We start from the raw sequence: 21233 nt of genomic DNA, 5'->3' as shown, positions 1-21233 counted from the left end.
ATATTTAAAAAAAAAAAAAAAAATACAGCTTGAATTTTTTAAAAAATAATTAAATTTTTAACTCAATTCATGAATTTTCAGAAACATAGTTGAATTTTCATATAAAAAAATAATTTTCAACAAATTTCAACCAAATAAACCATTGTTAACAAAAAGACTTATATTTTACAAAAACCGTTAAATTCTCAAAACAAAAGTCTTAATTTTCTATACAAAGGACAACGTTTTAACAAAAAAGATTCATTTTCAACCAAAGAGACTAATTTTGAAAATTAAAATGATGAATCATCAAGCAAAAAATAATTTTTGAGCAAAGTAGTTCACCTTTCAACCCAGAAGTTTAATTTGCAACGAACTATTTGACTTTCCAAGTAAAAAAGATTAAACTTCAAACAAAAACATTTGAATTTTGAATAAAAAGATCAATTCTCAGGTCAATATATCATAATTTTAATCTGCAAAATTTGTTTCTGGTTGGAAATTAATCTGTTTTGTTAAAACTTCCTTTTTTTTATAAAAAATAAGTATTTGTGGATTGAGAATTCAATAGTTATGTAGAAAATTTTTCGATTTTGTTAAAAATTTGACTATTTAGGTGAAAATTCACTATTTTTTTGGTGAAAATTATTTTCTTATATGAGAATTAATCTTTTTTTTTAATTCATGTATTTCGTTGCAATTTTTTTTTTCATTCAATTCGTTTTTTGTTTTAATATCAACTATTATATTTTGCGTTGAGACTTCATCTTATTTTTGAAAATTCAACTATTGTTTATAATTTATTCTTTTTTTGTTTGAAAATTTGACCATTAAAAAAAATTTATTTCATAAATTAAATTTTGCTAGCAATTTTTTTGGTTGATTATTCATAATTTTAATTTGAAAAGTTCTTTTTTATATAAAATTAAGATTTTTTCTTTGAAAATTCAACAGTTTTGTATAAAATTTTCTTTTTATTTAATGGTTAAAAGTCTGACTATATAGTTCCAAAGTGGCTTTTTTTTAAATTAATTTTTTAATTGGAAATTCAAATATTGTTTGGAAAATTCATGAATTTTTTGAAAATTGAATTATTTTTTTGAAAATTTAAATCTTTAACTTCAAATTTAACTATTTGTTTAAAAATCCGTTTTTTTGTTGTTAAAATGTCAATTATTATATATTGACCTGAGAATTCATCTTTTTATTTAAAATTCAAATGTTTTTGTTTAAAGTTTAATCTTTTTTTATTTGAAAAGTCAAATAGTTCGTTGCAAATTCAACTTCTGGGTTGAAAGATGAAATACTTTGTTAAAAAAAATTTTGTCTAATGATTCATTATTTTAATTTGTTTGAGAATTCAATGGATTTGTAAAAAATGGTATTTTTTGTTAAAAATTTGACTATTTAGTAAAAAATTCGATTGTTTTCGATGAAAATTAATTTTTTAATTAGAAATTCAACTACTTTTTTGAAAATTCAGATATTTTGTTGAAAGTATAATTATTTTCACTTGTTTTTGTTGAGAATTATTTTTTTAGTTGAAAATGCATGTATTTCGTTGAAAATATAATTATTATTATTTTTTTTTTAATTCAACTCTTTAATTGAAAATTTAACTACTTGTTTGAAAATCCATTTTTTTCGGTGGAATATCAACTATTATATTTTGCCCTCAAAATTGATCTTTTTGTTGAAAATTCAAATAGTTTTGTTTGAAGTTTAATCGTTTTTTATTTAAAAATTCAAATATTTTCTTGCAAATTCAACTTCTTGGTTGAAAGTTGAACTACTTTGCTAAAAATTTGTTTGTTTGATGATTCATTATTTTAATTTGGAAAATTCGTCTATTTGATTGAAATTAAATACTTTTTGTTAAAACTTCGTCCTTTTTATAGAAGACGTAGATTTTGGGTTTGAGAATTCAATGGTTTTGTAAAAAAATGGACTATCTCTTGTTTTCGAGGGAAATTAATTTTTTAGTTGAAAATTCAACTACTTTTTTGAAAATTCAGATATTTCGTTGAAAATATAATTTTTTTTTCGAAAATTCATCTCTTTCATTGAAAATTATTTGTTTGAAAATCCGTTGTTTTTTTGGGTGAAATATCAACAATTATATTTTGCCTTGAATTCTCAAGGCAAAATATAATTGTTAATAATTCAAATACTTTTTTTTAAGTTTTATTTAACAATTCAAATAGTTTGTTGCAAATTCAACTTCTGGGTTAAAAGGTGAAATATTTTGCTAAAAAAAATTTGTTTAGTTAATGATTCATCATTTTAATTTTCAAAATTCGTCTTTTTGGTTGAAATTTGATCCTTTTTGTTAAAACTTCGTCCTTTTAATAGAAGATGTACATTTTGGGTTTGAGAATTCAATGCTTTTGTAATACAATTCTCTTGTTTGTTAAAAATTTGACTATTTAGTTAAGAATTCTCTTGTTTTCGATTAAAATTAATTTTTTAGTTGAAAATTCAACAACTTTTTTGAAAATTTATATATTTCATTGAAAATATATATTTTTTTAAATTCAACTATTTAATTGAAAATTTAACTATTTGTAACGACTTTTTTGAAAATTAAGGTATTTCGTTGAAAATATAATTCTTTTTTGTTTTGTTTTAGAAATTCAACTCTTTCATTAAAAATTTAACTATTTGTTTGAAAATCAGTTTTTTCGGTGAAATATCAACAATTATATTTTGCCTTGAGAATTCATCTTTTTTTTGAAAATTCAAATATTTTTGTTCGAAGTTTTATTTAAAAATACAAATAGTTTGTTGCAAATTCAAATTCTGGGTTGAAAGTTGAACTACTTTGCTAAACATTTTGTTGTTTGTTTGACGATTTATTTATTTAATTGGGAAAATTCGTCTTTGTATAGAAGATTTAGATTTTAGATTTGAGAAATCAATGGTTTTGTAAAGAAAATTATCTTGTTTGTTATAAATTTGACTATTTTGTTACAAATTCGCTTGTTTTCGATGAAAATTAATGTTTTAGTTGAAAATTCAACTACTTTTTTGAAAATTCAGATATTTTGGTGAAAGTATAATTATTTTTTGAAAATTCAACTCTTTCATTGAAAATTTAACTACTTGTTTGAAATTCCGTTTTTTCGGTGAAAAAGGTTAACTGTATTCGGTTGAAGATATAAATATTGTATTGAAAATTCAAAACTTTTGTTAAAAATTCAACCATTTTATCGAAAATTATATTGTTTGGTAAGAATTAAACTATTCTCTTAATAAGTAATTTTTTATAGTTGAAATGAATGAACGGGGATTTGAAATGTAGTGAAATAATGTAAATCTCTTTGGTCCACAGGCAATATTCTGTATAATTTACGTGACAATCGTCTACTTCCTGACAAGCCAACCTACCGAGTTATCAAGATTCAGCATGTTCCTCTCAGCCTGTCTTCTAATTTCGTTCGTGGCTCAATCAGTCGGATTGGTAGTCGGAGCGGCCATGAATGTCCAAAACGGTGTCTTTTTGGCTCCAGTGATGTCAGTACCCTTCCTTCTATTCTCAGGATTTTTCGTCAGTTTTGACGCGATTCCTGTCTACCTAAGGTGGATCACCTACCTCAGTTATATTCGATACGGTTTCGAGGGAACAGCCCTGGCCACCTATGCCGGCCGATCGAAACTAAAGTGCTACCAGGTAACTATTTCATTTCCAAAAACAATCTTTTCGTGTTCGTGTTCTGCGAAAAATTAAATTTAATCAATGAAAAGTAGCTTTTTATTCTTATACAAATTATTTATAAAAGGCTATAGTTAATTTATAAAATAAGGTAAAAGAGTAATTCATAAAATTGAGGCATATACCTATTTCTGAATGGTCTTGAACTCTTTTGAAATATTTCAGGGTATTTTTAAACATTCTGAGAAATTTTGAATAAATTTCAATCATTTGAAGGGATTTTTTAAGATCTTTAGAGTGTTTACATAAAGTTCTAGGGCATTTTCAAGAGCTTTTAATGTGAAATATTATAGGGAATTTAAAAAGATTGGAAACAATCTTTTATTAGTTTTATTAATTACAGGGTGCTGTCCCGGAAAACCGGGAAATGACAGTGAATTTATTTTTGACTGGAAATTTTAAACATTTTTAGAAAAAAAATCTGTCCAAATTTGATTTTCAACCGTTTTTTTTTAAATAGTTAATTGAATTGTGATATTTTTCCATTATATCATTCAGTTCAGAATGCCTAATTCGAAAATCTTTCACTTGAAAAATTTTCAATTTAATTTTTTAATTTTCAAGCGTACATTATAATTTAAACAATTTTAAAATTCAGGTTTGAAGATTTAAACAACTAAAATTTAGAGAAGAATTTTAAATGGAAGTTTTTGGATGAAAAGCATTTTTAGTTGATCAGCTGTGACTATAAATTAATTAATGATTTTTTAAATTAAATTGTAGTTTAAGATTTAAAAAGTGAATAATAATTGATTTAAAAATACGATACGGAATCAGTTCACAATTTTAGAATTTCCAGATTTTAACGTTGAGAATAAAACTATTTCAATTGGAAACTCTTATTAGATAAAAAAATGTAAACGCCCGATTGAAAATTTATAAAATATTAAAAATTTTTAGATAACTTCAAAATAATATATTTATAATCAAAGGCTTTCATTATATTTCAAATATTATTTCAGTCTAAAATATTCCATTTTTAAACCATACAACTTGAAATTTTTCTATTAAGAAAAAGAATAATTACATAATATTCAGAAATATATGTCTTCATTTAAATTTAGTAATTATGAATTAAATATTCAAAACTAAAACAAAAACTTGGAAAATAATAATTTTATTTAAAAAAAAAATAAATTGTAAGTCAAGTTGTCTTGGGACATTTCGATAAAAAAATTTAGAAGACATTTCCTAGAGAAATGATTTGTTATTACGAAAAATTAATTTGAACCGGAATATTTAAAAACATTAAAAAAATAGTTGCAAAATTATTAAAAATGAATGTGGAAGATTTTAAGGAAATTTTTTCAATTTTGCAGGATTAAAAAAAAAATTAGCTATAATTCGAATAATTTTAAAAGATGTTTAGAAGTTCTGAACAAATTTTTTAAATAATTTAATTTTTGACAAAAACTCTATCAAAATTTAAATGTTTCATGATTTTGAAATATAATTTTTCAGCATTTTAAGGATTTCTAAACTATTTAAGATAAAAAAATTTTAATTTAAGTATTGATCAGTTTATAGAAAAAATTTAATGGTTCCATTTTGAATGTTTCTAGCTTAAAATTGCTTAAAATGTTATAATTTTGAAATTGTTTAAATCAATTAATTGATTCTTTAATTTAGACCATTGAAAATGACAAAATGTGTTGCTTATTTTTTAGAGAAAATTCGGCGATACGTATTCCTGCGATTTTCGAAAAAAAATTTTAATTTCTTTTTGTAGTTGTACTATCATAAGAAAAATATTTTGTTAGTTTTATGCCGGCTTAATAGCTTTTGTGGCCAGGAGAATTTTTTTCATAAAATCGAATTTTCGTATTTTCCTTGCTCACAATAAATAGATACGATTAAATGTTAAGAGAATAGTTTGCACAGTTAAAAAAGTTGTACAACAAATTTCTTTTCTCATTTATTATATCTTGTGGCGTTTCCAAGAACAATAAAAAAATCCAATATTTCTTTCGGGAAACTGCAGTTGCAGCAGAGCAGAAAATTCTTTTAGCTGTACAAATCTGTTATTAACTGTATTATAAATTTCTTTTCTACACACAGTTTCAAAATTAAGAAACACTTGTCGTTTGGCATTTAAATTTATTTATTTGAGTTTTATCTATTAACTATTCCATTTTTGGTTGAAAATGTTTGATTTTTTATTTGAAAATTAAATTCTTTTGCTGCAATTTTTTTTAAGTAGAAAATTTACTTTTTTTAGTTCGAATTTTTTATTTTGAGTTAGGAATTAATGTATTTTGTTGAAAATTTGTGTTTCCAGTAGAAATTGAATCATCTTGTTCAAAAACTCATATTTTTGGTTTGAAGCTGAACTATTTCATTTTTGGTTCAAAATCTATATTTATTAGTTGAAATTGCTACTATTTTGTAGAAACAATAATTATCAAATCACGTGCTTTGAATTTTTCCAGTAGACAATAATGTTATGTTTGTAAAATTCATAACGGCACAAGAAAAAGTAAACAGTAATTAAAATATTAAATTCTTACTCTTCAAACTGAATGACTTACTCTCTTTATTTTATAAATAAACTATAAATTTTCTGAAAATAATTTGTTTAGAGAAAGCTATTTTTCATTTATTAAATTTAAATTTTCGCAGAACTCGCACCCGAACAGATCGCGTCACCAATTTGGAACTATCAGAAAGAAATTTAAATTTAAATTCAATATGAACCAACCTTATTGTAGTTAATAATTAATTTTAGACCTTTCTATAATATTTTTGATTAAAATTCTCTAAGAGTCATGGATTTTAATAAAAGTAGCAAATCAGGGAATTTCTGTAAGAAGTAACTGTAAAAATATAATTAGGGCTGCTACACCAGGCACTATTAGTAATTTCTTTTCTATTTATGAATTGTCTGGAATTCTCTTGAAATATTTCTGGATATTTTTAAAAATTCCGAGAAATTTTTAATAGATTTCAATAATTTGAAGAAATTTTCAAGATTATTATAGGGTATTTAAAAAACTTCTAAGGCATTTCAAAAACTTTGATTTAAAAATATTTTAGGGAATTTCAAAAAATTTCAAAGAATTCTGAATTAATTTTATTAGTTTGGAGAAATTTTAAAACTCCATATAATTTAATACATCAGTCAGGATTTCAGAAAATATCGTCATGGAATTTCACGGAATTTGATAATATTTTGGTGGATTTACAAGAATTTATGCAGCAAAAGCCTACATTTTTATTAATTTATTCTGAATTCTTTAGCATTTTTTTAATTTACTTGCGTTATTCTGAATTTAGTCAACTCTACTTAAATAAGTGGATTTAAAAACAATTTTAAACCCTATTCAATAAAAAATGTCAAGGCATTTCAAAATATTTTAAAGGATTTGAAATATTTTTCGGTATGTCAAAAGATTTCCAGGCATTTTTAAGAGATATGGAAGGATTTTACAGGACCTATAAGGTTTTAATAAATTTCTCTCTCAAAGTAATCTAATTAATTTTATAGGTTTTCAGAAAATATCAGATTTCATAGAATTTCATGATATTTTATAATGTTTTAATAGATTTCAAAGAATTTATTCACAAGAAATGAGGGATTTCGTAAGGTTTCAAAGGTTTCAATACATTTTCAAATATTTTCTGCAATTGATTTAAAATTCGCCTCGAACTTTTAATAATTTATCCTGAATTTTTGAAAATTCTTCTCAATTCTTCTAAATTCAGTCAATTCTACTTAATGTAATGGATTTAATTTCTCGTTAATTTTTCTAGACTTTTTTCAAATGTACTCAATTCAACGATTTTTTCATCTTTTTAAATTGTTTTAAATTCATTTGATTGCTTTTTTAATTCAATTTGATTTTTTAAAAATAAATTTCATTGAATTCTTCTCGTTTCCCTTCAAATCCTCTAAATCCACTCAAGTTGTATTAAAACGAATAGAATTTTTTCGATTAAAAAAAATGTTTGCCAATGCATTAGAATTTTTTTAATTTAACTGGAATTGTTTTACAATCATTAATCACTTCTTTGGTTTCATCACGCATTCCTGAGAATTTCGACAAATTCTTTTGAATTCCCTTGAATTCTTCTAAGTTCGTTTCAAATTTACTGAACTCAATTAAGTTTTTTATATTCTTAAATGGTTTTCAATTCAATTAATTTTTATTTAATTTACTTTAAATTTTCAGGAGTTTTGTCAAATTATTCTCTTTTATCTTTAATTCATTTAAATTCATTCCAATTTTATAGAAATTAGTAGTATTTTTTAATTTTTCCAATTCATTGGACATATTTTGAATTTAACTTTAATTATTTTGAAGTTTTATGCATTTATACTGAAATTATTACTCTTGGAGCGCTAAAATATCTTTTTTAAAGTTATATAGAGATATAATTTTCCTAACATTCTTGAAAAAATTCAAAATGATTTTTCAAGATTTCAGAGGTGTCAAAAAAGAATCTGAAAATTTGAAGAACATTTGTTTATTTTACAGAACTTTATCAAATATTCAAAAAATTTAAGCCAATTTAAAATATATTTAGAACTTATAAATTTTGAACTAAATAACAAATAACTGACTTTTTGGAAACCATTCCCAGTTTTAAGATATTTTCAATCACTTCAAAACTATATAAACACCAAAATATCTTTTTAAACGATTTGAATTTTTCTTAAAATTTAGAAAAATTAATTTAAAGAAACTGCCTTTGAAAATGCCTTTAAAGTTTCTTATGTTTTTGTTTAAAATCTTTTAAAAAATATAATTGTTCAAAACTTTTTGTATTTTACTTTTTTGGTAATTCTTAATTTAATTGTATTTTGTTGAAAATTTCGACTTTTTTGATAGAATGTTAACCCGGTTGGTTGATAATTCATTTTTTGGTCAAATATTAAACTATTTTGTTAAAAACTTATTCATCTTTTTTGTAAAACATCAATTTTCTTGGTTGAAAATTTGCCTATTATATCCAAAATTCGTTTTTTTTTGTTTTTATTTTTTCAAGTCGAAAATTTACTAATTATGTTAAAAGATTATAAAGTTTATGAATTAGTTTGGTTGAAAATTAATGTTCTTTGTTCAAAACTAATTTTAGTTAAAAATGAATTTTTTTTAAAAAATTGAACTATTTTCTTGAAAGTCCTTGTATTTCTTTGCTTGAAAATTAATATTTTTTATTTGAAAATTCATGTAATATGTTGAAAATTATATAAATTAACTTTTTTGATCCCAGCTTATATTTTCGATTATACTTTGGATTACAAATCAGAGATTTGAAATGATTTTTTTTTCTTTATTGGCTGAAAAATCTGCCTGAGTTAAAAATGCAACTCTTATGAGGAAAATTCCTCTTTTTGGATTGGAAATTAATCTGCTTTGGTTGAGGTTTTAACTACCCTGTCGAAAATTCGTATTTTTTATAATATTATTATTATTATATTTTTGATTAAAAATAAAAATATTTTTTTTATAAAAATATCAACTTGCCCACTTTTTGTTAAAACTTCATTTTTTTATTTAGTGTAGTAAATTCATCTTTTTGGTCGAAAATTCAATTATTTTGTTGGAAATTTCTTTTATTTTTTTTTAAATTAATTGTTCTGACTGGAAATTTAATTCTTCCATTTCTTATTCAAAATTAATCTTTTGGAGTTTAAAACTCAACTATTTGATTGGAAATTCATATCTTTTGTTGGAAATTCTTATTTTTGGTAGAAAATTAATCTTTTCGATTGAAAATTCATTTGTGTGGTTAAAAATTTGATTATTAGGTTAAATTTGCTCTTGTTCGTCAAACCGATGTTTCGAACTTTAAAATTATTGAAACTTCATGTATCTTTTTGGAAAATTCTTTTTTTTCGACAGTAAATCTTCTTGGTTGAAAAATCAACTACTTGTTTAAAAATGCGTTTATTTTGTTGAAAATACAATTCCTCTAACTTCAAACATATTTACGGATTGACTAATTTGTTAAGTAAGCATTTTTGTTCCTTGTAAAAAATGTATAATGACCAGGGAAAATGAAGAATTGTTCAGAGTGTAGTGAAGGAGTCAAAGTATTTCAAAATTGGAATCTTTTAGCAACCCTAAATGTTACATTAATTCCTTAAAGAGACGATTTTCGAATAATTATATATTTTTTCTAGGTCTACTGCCATTTCAAGCACCCAAAAGTGACTCTAGAGACTCTAGACATGGTGAATTCAGACTTTATGCTTGATATTCTCGCCCTGCTCTTGATTTTCGTAATCCTGCGAATTTCCGCCTACCTCTTCCTTCGCTGGAAACTCAAAAGTGCTCGATAATTTCTCGGAGCCTTTTTGAAAGCTCCTCCTAAGGGCCCAATTATTTCCTTTTACTTGAGGCGATTATTTTTTTAATTTTCGCGAGGAAAGCCGCCGAGGAAGGCGAAGCGCGGAAATTCTTGTCAAATTCAAAGGGCGATTGATTTTAAGGAAGAATTTTTTTTATATAACAAATATGCTTCGTATCGCAGCATATTTTTTATGATTGAAGACAAATATGTACGTTAATTTATTTATCCTTAATTCAGAGAGCAGACAACATGGTAATTGGAACGATGCATTCGTTGTTCAGGGTACTACTTTTCTCCTTTCTCGACTCGTTCGACGCGTGTGGACACTTTTCGAAAATTTTGTTAACTTGAACTGTTTAGAAGAGGCCTGTCCAGCGAGGAAAAATTTCCGCAAGGAATTTCTCCTCGCAGGACAGGCCTGCTTTGCAACTTCAGTACTTTTTTTTATCCCTTTTGTAAGTTTTGTGTCTTTTTCTATTTTTATTTTTTATTTGGAAAAGTTTTTTTTTTTTACAATTGATGACAGATTCGTCGCGAGAGATCTTTATTTTGTAATTCGTCTGCCAATGGCTGTGAGTTTAGAGATGCGATGGAGACGAAAAGATTCTTGCGAGGCTTATACATTTTTTTAACATGCACGGATAACTGACTCGGACTAGTTTATCTTGCCAGGTTAATTTCGGAGATTGAAAAACCAAATATTATTTTATTTGACTCAGTTGCAGAGGACGAGAGCATTTGAATTTTTAGCATGACAAGGCGAGAGGAGAAGATTGCAGTTGCGGTCTGACAATTTTACATGAGATGTTTACTTATTGTAGTTGTTTAAGAGCCTCAAATATCCTTTAATATTTACAAGTTGTAGAAAAGAAGAAAAAACAAACTATAAGGAGTATTAAGGAAGTAGTGCGATTTTTATTGTAAACTTATTATTATTATTCATTTTTACGATATTAGGTACGTGCCTTAGAAGGGATTAAAATTTGTGTTTTTTGGATGTATCGTGTATAATTGTATATGGATCCAGTCCCGTGAGCGGTCGTTGTCAATCGTAAATTAACAAAGTTAAATGAAATTAATTAATTAATTGAGGAATTTGATTTTAATTTAATTAATGAACTAAATTAATTTGAATTTTATTCCTCAAATTCTTCTTAAATTAATTAATTAAATTAATCAAATTAATTTAATTAATTTAATTGATTCAATTAATTATTTAATTAACTAATTAATTAATTAATTAATTAATTTTTTATATCACTTCCATGGTCACAATATTGTCACACTGTTTTATAATAAATGTTTGTTAAGAATAAAGTAATTTTTCAGAAAATTTAAAGGATGTATTTATTTCCTAGTTTAAAGAAAATAATTATAGATGTGAAACTTACAATTCACTAGAAATATTATAATTAGAAATAAATAAAGTAATTACATATAAATGATAAGTAAAACGTTTTAGAAGGTACCACAATTTTCAAACTAATGGGACTGAAAAATCACAAAAATTAAAATTCCTGACACTGTGAAATTCCCAAATAAAAAAATTCGCGGATAAGAAAATTGCGGAAAAATAAAAATACCGAATTGGAAAATTCCTGCGTAATAAAATTTTCGAATAATAAAATTCCTGACCGAAAAATTGCTGAATGATGAAAAATCGAAATTGAAAAATTCCCGAAATTAAACAATTATAATTTTTTATAAATATATATTTCATTTATTACAAATACAATAATGAAATATTATTTTTACCAATTATTTTTAATGTTTAATTTTTGGAATTTTCCAATTCGGATATTTTATAAGTCGGCAATTTTCTGTAGAGAATTTTATTATTCCAGAATTTTCCAATTCTGTAATATTAATAACTGTCGTGAATTTTATTATTCGGAAATTTTCCAATTCGGGAATTTCATTATTCGAGAATTTTCCAATTCGGTATTTTTATTATTCGCGAATTTTATTATTCGGAAATTTTATTTTTCGGGATATTTCAGTCTTTCCATTACCGAATTGAAAAAATCTCGAATAATGAAATTCCATATAATCTATAATATTACCGAAATTGAAAATTCCCGATAAAATTTCCGAATTATAAAATATGTGAACTAGAAAATTCCCGAATTTATTGTTTATATTCAGAAATTTTATAGTTCGGATATTTTCTATTGTGGCAATTTTCTGTCGGGAATTTTCCAATTCGGTAATATTATAAATTGTTGAGAATTTCATTATTCGAGAATTTTCCTGTTTGGTAATATGAAACTGTTCGTGAATTTTATAAATCAGAAATTTTATTACTCTAGAATTTTCCAATTCGGGGATTTTATTGTTCGAAAATTTCATTATTCAAAAATTTTATTATTCCGGATTTTCTAATTCGGGAATTTTATTATTTATTAATCGGGAATTTTACAAGGTCGGGACAAATGTCTCTTTTTCCCCTTTACTCTTTAAATATACTATATTTGTAAATACAATTGAAAAGAGCTGAAGCCAAAAGAATATAAACAAATTATGATAAAATAATATATTGTATAAAAATACTAATAATTATATAATTTTAAATTTAAATAAAAATAATGGGAGGGGTGAAAAATCCCTGAAAATAAAATTACCAAAACTTTAAAATATACGAAATTATTAAGAGGCCGAAATATAAAAATCAAAAATTAGAAAACTTCCAAATAATAAAATTCCTGATCAATAAAACTGCCGAATTATAAAATATCCGAACTCACAAATTTCTGAATTTAAACAATTAAATATATTATCAATATTATTTTCTTATTAAAAATACAATAATCAAATATTTTAATAAAAAAAATATTTTTAATGTTTAAAGATTCTAAAATCACTGTCGGAAATTTTATTATTTGAGAATTTCATTAATCGGAAATATTCGAATTCGGAAATGTTATTATTCGAAAATTTTTGTCAATCGAGAATTTTATTATTCAGGAATTTTGCTTTTCTTTGTCAGCATTTTTTAGTCTCAAAATAATTCCGTCAAGTATCATTAAACGGAGAACCGACTAATTAAAAAATACTTGACAATAAAATGGCTTGTTTTACATGTACAAAATTATTCTAAGAAGAGCAGTACAAGTTTTTTTCTCCAAGAATTATCTATTATAATTAATTGAACTTTTTTAAATTAAGCTAATTTCAGATCTAAGATTCAAATCGAATTTTTAAGCTAAATTATTTTTTCGCAGAATCAACACAAATAGAGTATTTTTAAAATCAACTATAATAATTGATAATAATTATGTTTATAACTAAAAATAATATTTGGCTGCAGAAGAGAACTATTCTCAAACCTAAATATTTTAATGTTATGATTTTAAATTGTAATCTCGTAAATTTAACATATGAGTGAACATAATATATTATACAAAAATTCAAAAATAATTTGTATTTCTAAGATTCGAACACTTCGGAATATTAAAGCGTAGTTTTAATCAAAAGTTAAATATTTTTTCTTGAAATATTCAATCCATATCATAATTTATTCTTTTTCTTACTTTTTTCAACCTAAGCTTAATGAGACCAAAACAAAACTAAAATTTTGTAGTTTTTTTATTTAAAAATTAAAAAATTGAAACATTTTTTTATATAATGTCCCTCAACGTTTAATTTGAAAAAGTTTTAAAAGCTTAGTGAATTTTAATTTAATTTATATTAATGAAATTCTAAATAATTTCTACTGATTTTAATGAATTTTTACAATTTCCCACGATTTTAAGATATTTTAAGGGGATTCAACGAATTTCTTGAGAATTTTCGGAGAATAAAAATTTCTTTCTAGGAATATCTACGAATTTCAACTATTTCAAAGGACTTTGAAGATTATTATTATTATATTTATGAGTTTTTCGATATTTTTATGTTTTTAATATTAGAAAATAAAAGTCCATGGACGTGAAAGCTCTCGTAGATTTTCACCATTTCCAAGGATTTTAAAGGATTTCTAGAGAACTTTAGTGAATAAGATCAATTTTTTTCCAATCTCATTTCTACGGATTTCAACCGTTTCAAGGGATATGATGTAATTCCAAAGTATGTGAAAGCATCTGAAAGATTTCAAGATACTTTAAAAGGTTATAAAAAATTTCCAAAGATTTAGTTTTAAAAAATCCTATGACTCTTTTTTTAAAATTTGTTATTGATTTTTTATTGGTCATATGTTTTTAATATTATAAATCAAATCTATGAAGTAAAAGCGCGCTCAGCGCGCGTGCATTTTTTTAACACATTTCTTAACGACAAATTTAATGAATTATTTTAATTTAGTTCATATCAAAAGAATTTAAAATGATTTCTACTTATTTTAATGGGTTTATACGATTTCAAGGGATTTTTATGAATTTCTACAGAACTTTAGGGAATGAAGAAAGTTTTATTTCAAGAGATTTCTGCGGATTTAAAGTTTAAGTTATTTTAAAAGAATGCAAAGAATTTCAAGCGATTTCGTTCCAAAAAATTTAAGAACTCTTTAAATACTTACAAATATGTTTTTTTGTTAGTTTTTAAATAGTCAGGTAGAACACAAAGAAAGTATTCCACATAATCAGACGTTTAAAAAAGGGATGGGAACGATAGACAACATCTACGTACTTAACTATTTAGTTAACAGAAATTTGGGGAGAAAGAAAGGGAAACTAGTCGCTTTGTTCTTAGATTTAAAAGCAGCGTTTGACTCAGTGAACAGAAATGTGCTATGGCAGGCAGTGAAAGAGAGGGGTATAGAGGAAAAGTTGGTGGAGAGGATAAAGGAAATTTTTACTGAAACCAGGATTAGGGTGAAAATAGGAAAGAAAAAAGGGCAGGTTTTCTGGACAGGCCGAGGTCTAAGGCTAGGGTGCCCGTTGAGTCCGTTACAATTTAGTATCCTATTGGCAGACTAAGAGGAGAAGCTAAAGCAGAAAGAGAAAGGAGGAACGGTTTTGGGTAATAGCAAACTATACTCTCTAGCATACGCGGACGATGTAGTTCTATTAGCAGATGACGAGAAGGGGATGAACCTAATGATGAGAATCTTCGAAGAGTATGTGGGAACAAGAGCTGACTGTGAACGTAGATAAGACAAAGGTGATGTGTTTCAGAAATAGAAAGAGCAAAATAAATTACGTTTGGAAGATGAACGGAGAAAAAGTGGAAATAGTGGAGGAGTTCTGTTACCTAGGTTTTTGGTTTGAGGCAGAAGAGGGAAACGAGCTGCAGGTGAGGAAAAGAATTGAATGTGCGAGTAAAGTAATGGGCCAAGTATGGGGTATAGGAAAGAGAAGGTTCAAGAACGATTGGAGAATGAGGGTCAGGTTGTTTGATGCGTTGGTGTGGGCGGTGTAGTGTTATGGTGTGGAGATCTGGGGATGGAAGGAACATAGGAAAGTAGAGAGCATGCATAAGCGATTTTTGAGGTGGGTAATGGGGTTAGCTGGAGTTGCCCAGAATATATGTTAAAAGAAGAGTTGGGAAGAGAAAATATGCAAGCATGTTTCGACGAAATTCGGAACAATGAAGCGAAAGGTAATGTGGGAAATTCAAAATGAGAGGAAGAAAGGAGAAAAATGAGAAGGGTGTTTAATATTCGAGAAAGGGTTATGGAGTGGCAGGACATAGAGTTAGAGCTATTGGTTAAACAAGGAGAAGAGAGATGGACAAAGATTATAGATTCGAGGTACAATAGATGGTATATGATGGTCAAAGGGTTGACGGAACCAGAATATTTGCAAAAAATATAAAAGGAAGAAAAGTGGAGTAGGGTTGTACGGTTCAGAATGGGAGAAGGAGTGAGAGCATGCAGATTTTGGATGGGTGAAGAGGAGAATTTATGCAGAGTATGTGGATACGAAATGGAGTCATGGGCACATGTATTAGAGAGATGTAAAGGAGAGGAAGGACAGTTGAGTGTGGATGAGTGTGTAAGATGGATCTTGGATGGTAGTGGACAAGGAGTGGTGTGGTTGAAGAAATTGGAAGAAGTAAGGAAAAGCAAGGGAGTAGGGCAGAGCCAAACGGGTGATCCTGAAAAGGGACAGTAAAAAACGAAAATTGTTTTCAATATCGCGGAAAATGCATTTTTTTATGGTAAGAAGAAATGGAAGCCCTGGCAGTTCACTCATTTGAGGAATTAATATCACTACTGTTACTATTGTTTATCCTACGTAATGCGAAAGAGTGGAATATAAGTAGTAGTTAAGTTAGACTAAGGATGGAATTGTAAATATATGTACAGGGAGCGGAGGCCCTCAAACCCGTAAAAGGGAGAGATTAAATGCATACATACATAATAATATAATAAAATATATTTCAAATAATAATTCAAAATAAATAGAGTAGTTAATAATTAACAAATTATTTTTGTAATAATAGGAAAAAGTTCAGGAAGTAAACACGCGCAATGCGCGCTTTGTATTGTATTTAACAAATCATTTCAACTGACTTACATTAATTTAAAAAGATTTGAAGGATTTTAAGTTATTAAAAAAAAAAGTTCAAAGAATTTCAAGAGATCTCAATATTTAAAAATGTATTATTATGGGTACTCCTATGGGTAGTTTTTTTCCTCCAAGGGATTAAAGTATCTTCTGACTATCTAATTGACCCGTTGACCTTTTTCTCAAACATGAACTTTTCAGCTTATTTATTTTATTTTCAACTTAGAAGGAATAGCTAATGTGTAATGTATGGAAAATTGTTTAGAAAATATTTCAACATGAAACTAAACCTAATAAATGACGCAAATTTACCGAAGATAATTGGAATTGGTTGAAAATTTTGATAGCGGGTCTAATATCAACATTTTCTACTTAATGGTTTACGCCAGTCCCTAAGGAAAAGTGTGTATTTTAATTTCCAGCTTTTTGGGTTTTTCTCGATTTAAATTTTAAATTTCATTGACCAATTAAATCATTTATATATAAATTTCTGATAGCCAAAAATGTTAGGCATTCTTTGACATTTATAGACTAAAGCAAACAAACCAATTCTTGCTTAAAATTCAATGAAAAGTTAGAACTTTTTATGTATCTTAACTTTGACGGGCTGCAAAGTTTTTAAGAAAATAAAAATCTTAATCTTCACGAGAAATTAATATATTTTGGGCAATTTATAATTGTAAATTTTATGTTCTAATTTTAACAATCTAAAACTAAAAGTAATTAATAAATTGAACAATTTCAAATTGAACGCATGTGTGAAATCAAACAAAAAAAGTATTCTATAAAATTAAAACTAAAAAAAAATGTATTCGAAAATAAATAAAATAAAAAATTCTATTTATTAAAAAAGAAAAAAATGTATTGCTGAAATGAATTGATTTTTTTGAATACCAAATGAATTTTCTTGTACGTAAGTCAGGGTTGCCGCTGGACCGAAAACCCGGAAAGTGACCGGAAATTTTATGAGACCGGGAAATGACAGTCAATTTAATTGTTGACTGGGAATTTTCCAAAATTCTACAAAAAAATCTGCCTAAGTTTGATTTAATATCAAGAGAATAATTTTTTAAATGTAGAAAGATTTACAAAATTGTGAAAGAGATATGTGGAAAATTTCAAGGAAATTTGTTTAATATGGCAGGAGTCTACAAAAAAAGTCTAGGAAAAATTCGAAAATCATATACACTTTGAAAAAATATAAAACAAAGTGATTGATTGATTCCTTAGTATTGAGAACTAAAAATTATAACGTAAATTTATTTTTTTTAACTGAATCCTAATATTTAAGCTCTGAAATTTGATAAAAGTTTAACATTTTTAATTTTGCAGTTTAACAGTGTATAAGTGTAAATGTATTTGTTGCTCAGTGTTTATTACTTCGAATGAAAATTTTTTGAAAATCTAGAGTTCGAAGTTTTTAATTCCATTGACCGTGAAAGATATTTGCGGACGAGGAAGTTACCGGGAATTTTTTTTCTTTGATTAAAATGGCCACCCTGACCTAGGTAAACAGCTTAGCACTTTCACTGAAATTTTTTCTCGAAATAGGTAACGAATAGGTGACCGAAAAAAACGCTATATAATAATGTTTCCAGTCATTTAAAATTTAACCTCTCCAAACTGCATTCATAATTTAAATTACCTAATCAAATAAAAATATCTAAATATACAAATATAATGCAGAAAATAGATCTATGCATTTGAATGCAGAAAGAGTTTAAAATAAAAAAGTATATATAAAAAATTTCACGTAATTCAAATGTAGAGGCCATTAAAGTTGAGCCATTTTAATTCTTAGGCCTTCAAACAGAAAAAAATCAGCAGTTAGTACTTTGAATTTGACGTCTAATGCAAAACATTTTCAATTCCTTAAACAAAAAATTGTTTGAAAGTGAATGTTTTATATTAAAAATTTTGCCTTGTTATTTAAAATACAATTTTATTATGCCATTTTAAAGAATTTAATTCATAATTAATTAGTTTCACTCGCTAATGTAATTAAAAATTGTGCAAAGTATTAAAATAAAATTACACACATTTTTGGTTGGAAGTTGAACTACTTTCGTCAAAATATATTTTTATGTTTAAACATTTAGCTAATCAGTTGCAAATTTAACTATTCTATTTTTAGAATAATTATCTTCTTGTATACAAAATCATATTTTGGGTTGACTGTAAAAATCCTTTTTTCAAAATTGTTTTTTTTAAGATTCATCATTTTAGTGAGAAATTTAGCTAGTTGAAAATTTAACTAGCAATTATACTAGGAATAATACTAATAATTCTAGTAATGAGCGATCTTCCAGGGCTTTCGTTTCCTCTTGCCATAAAAAACAAACATTTTCCTTGATTTTGCAATTAACTTTTGCTTTTTAATTTCCTTTTCCAGGATAACGCGTTTGGCTCTGCCTTATTTCCTTGCTTTCCCTTTCTTCTTACAATTTCTTCATCTCCATCACCACCTGTCCATTTTCTTCCAAAATTCATCTTACACACTCATTCACACCCAACTGCCTATCTTCCTCTCCTATGCGCCTTTATAAAACATGTGCCCATCACACAAATTCCTATCTACATACTCAACATAGATTCTTCTCTTCATCCATCCAATATAACCGTATCACCCTGCATCATTTGTCTTCCTTTTTTATTTTTTGCAGATATTCTGGTTCCATCAACCCTTTGACCACCATATACCATCTATTGTACCTCGAATCTATCATCTTTGTTTATCTCTCTGGTCCTTGTTGTACTAATAGCTCTAACTCTATGTCCTGCCACGCCATAACTCCTTCTCGTTTATTAAAAACCCTTCTTATTTTTCTCCTTTCTTCCTCCCATTTTGAATATTCCAAATTGCCTCTCGCCTCATTGTTTCGAATTTCACATGAACTTGCTTATGTTATTCTGCTTCTCTCTCCCCTTTTTAGCTATCTGCATACTATCTGCGTCTCTTATGAGAGCAGCCCTGTGCGCAGTCAGGATTTCAGTACTTCATGCCTGCGTGTGTGACAGCACTATTGTGGATGTCTCTTCCATTTCTTGGAAGCTTTCAAGACCAATTCTTATTCACAGAGATACTACTCCTTCCCCCTCCTGCCTTAAACCAAAAACCTAAGTAACAGAACTCCTGCACCCTTTCCGCTGTTTGCCGTTCATCTTCCAAACGTAATCTATTATGATGTTTTTACTTCTGAAACATATCACCTTGGTCTTCTCTACGTTAACCATCAGATCATTTGCTCCCACATACTCTTCAAAAACTCTCATTAAGTTCATCCCCTTCTCGTCGTCTGCTAACAGAACTACGTCTTCAGCGTAAGCTAGAGAGTATAGTTTTCTGTTAGCCAATATTGTCCCCCTTTCCCTCTCTTCTTTAGCTTCTCTTCTAGGTCTGCCAACAGTATATCAAACAGTAGCAGACTCAAAGGGTACCCTTGCCTTAGACCTCTTTCCATCCAGAATACCTCTCCTTGCTCATCCCATAACCCTCCTCCTTGTTCGCCAGTCCAGGTATTCAAATAACCTCCTATCAAAACTAACTCTTCCTTCTTTTCCTCCATCCACCTCTTAATTACTCTCCAAACTTCGTTTCCCCCCTTCTTCTATATATACACAAACTCTAATCCTTCTTACCATTGTTCCATCCTTTTCGTTCCTATCCTCCTCTTCTCTCTCTTCGACTGCCAATTCTTTTCTCACACCTGAGACCATTTTCCCCACCTCTCTCCCTTTAACGTGTTCCTTTCTTGCTTCTTGCGTCGTCCACACATAAGTTTTCGGTAACATTCTTTTCATCTCCTTCCAGTCTTTCTCATCCGCCCAAGTTTTATTCATCATTATTACATCCCATTTTGTCACTTCCTCCCTAAAGTCCTTCTTTTTTAATCCTGAAACATTCCTTAAAGTCACCTTCACATGCCTATGTCCTCCTCCCGAACCTCCTTTCCTCATATTAAGCTCTTTTTTATTTTTTAAGCCCTGACGCATTTCATTCCTTCTTATTTACCTGTTCTTTAACTTTCTCCTTTTCTTACTTCGTTTGCCAAGTTCTGAATTCTTCTATTTCTTCGTCCCAAATCCACATCTCTTCGTTTACCAAAATTCTAGCTCTCTCTATTATTACCTTGTTATCTTTCCTTCTTTCCGCCCAGGCCCACTGATCAATCAACCATTTTCTTCTCCTTTCCTGCCATGTCAGATCTGCTTCTATTCTCTCTAACGTTCCCCTCAATAACTTCTTTTTGCTCATAACTTCAAACCTCTCTTCCTCACACCCTAATATCACCAGAAACATGCCTTCCCTCCCTTCCCTCATTCTTCCTACTCTCTTTAACCCTTCTACCCTAATTTGTGCTTCTATACCTTTTATCAGCTGCTTAACCTCTTCCTCTCCCGTTTCACTATTCACTTTCAGCCCCTTGACCATTATGTTCTTTTATCTCTTTGATCTTTGCTCCTCTTCTATTTGTTTTTCGATCTGTGCCAATCTACTACGCTCTCATTTTCTACCCGCAAGAATACCCTACCTTCTGTTGTGTCCTGGCTCGCTATTAACTCAACCATTTTTCTCTTAACGCTCACTTCTAGCTTACTTACTCTCTCTTCTATTATATTCATCTCCCTTTTCCTATTTTCATCATATTCTCTCTGCTGCTTTTCTATGCTTTCCGTTTTTTCCCAGACTTACTCTTTTTCGCCTATCCAAAAATTTTCCCACTCATCCTATTTGTTATACGTGCTTGACTTTTCACCCCATTCACTCTTTCAACCAAACTCTTCACTCTCACTCAAGC

The 21233-nt window shown here is 27.4% G+C and overlaps 1 protein-coding gene across 1 annotated transcript; it reads left to right on the top strand.

Moving 5' to 3' along the window:
- Nucleotides 1-3385: 3385 nt before the first annotated feature.
- On the top strand, nucleotides 3386-9977 carry LOC117178436 (ATP-binding cassette sub-family G member 4-like). Its single transcript, XM_033369862.1, has 2 exons — nucleotides 3386-3649; nucleotides 9819-9977. The coding sequence occupies exons 1-2, from the start codon at nucleotides 3386-3388 to the stop codon at nucleotides 9975-9977; spliced, it is 423 nt and encodes a 140-aa protein (XP_033225753.1).
- The last annotated feature ends 11256 nt before the right edge of the window (nucleotides 9978-21233 follow it).

Source organism: Belonocnema kinseyi, chromosome 8 (assembly GCF_010883055.1).
Source record: "Belonocnema kinseyi isolate 2016_QV_RU_SX_M_011 chromosome 8, B_treatae_v1, whole genome shotgun sequence".
NCBI classification, from domain to species: Eukaryota; Metazoa; Arthropoda; class Insecta; order Hymenoptera; family Cynipidae; genus Belonocnema; species Belonocnema kinseyi.
This window is presented reverse-complemented; position numbering and strand designations above follow the sequence as displayed.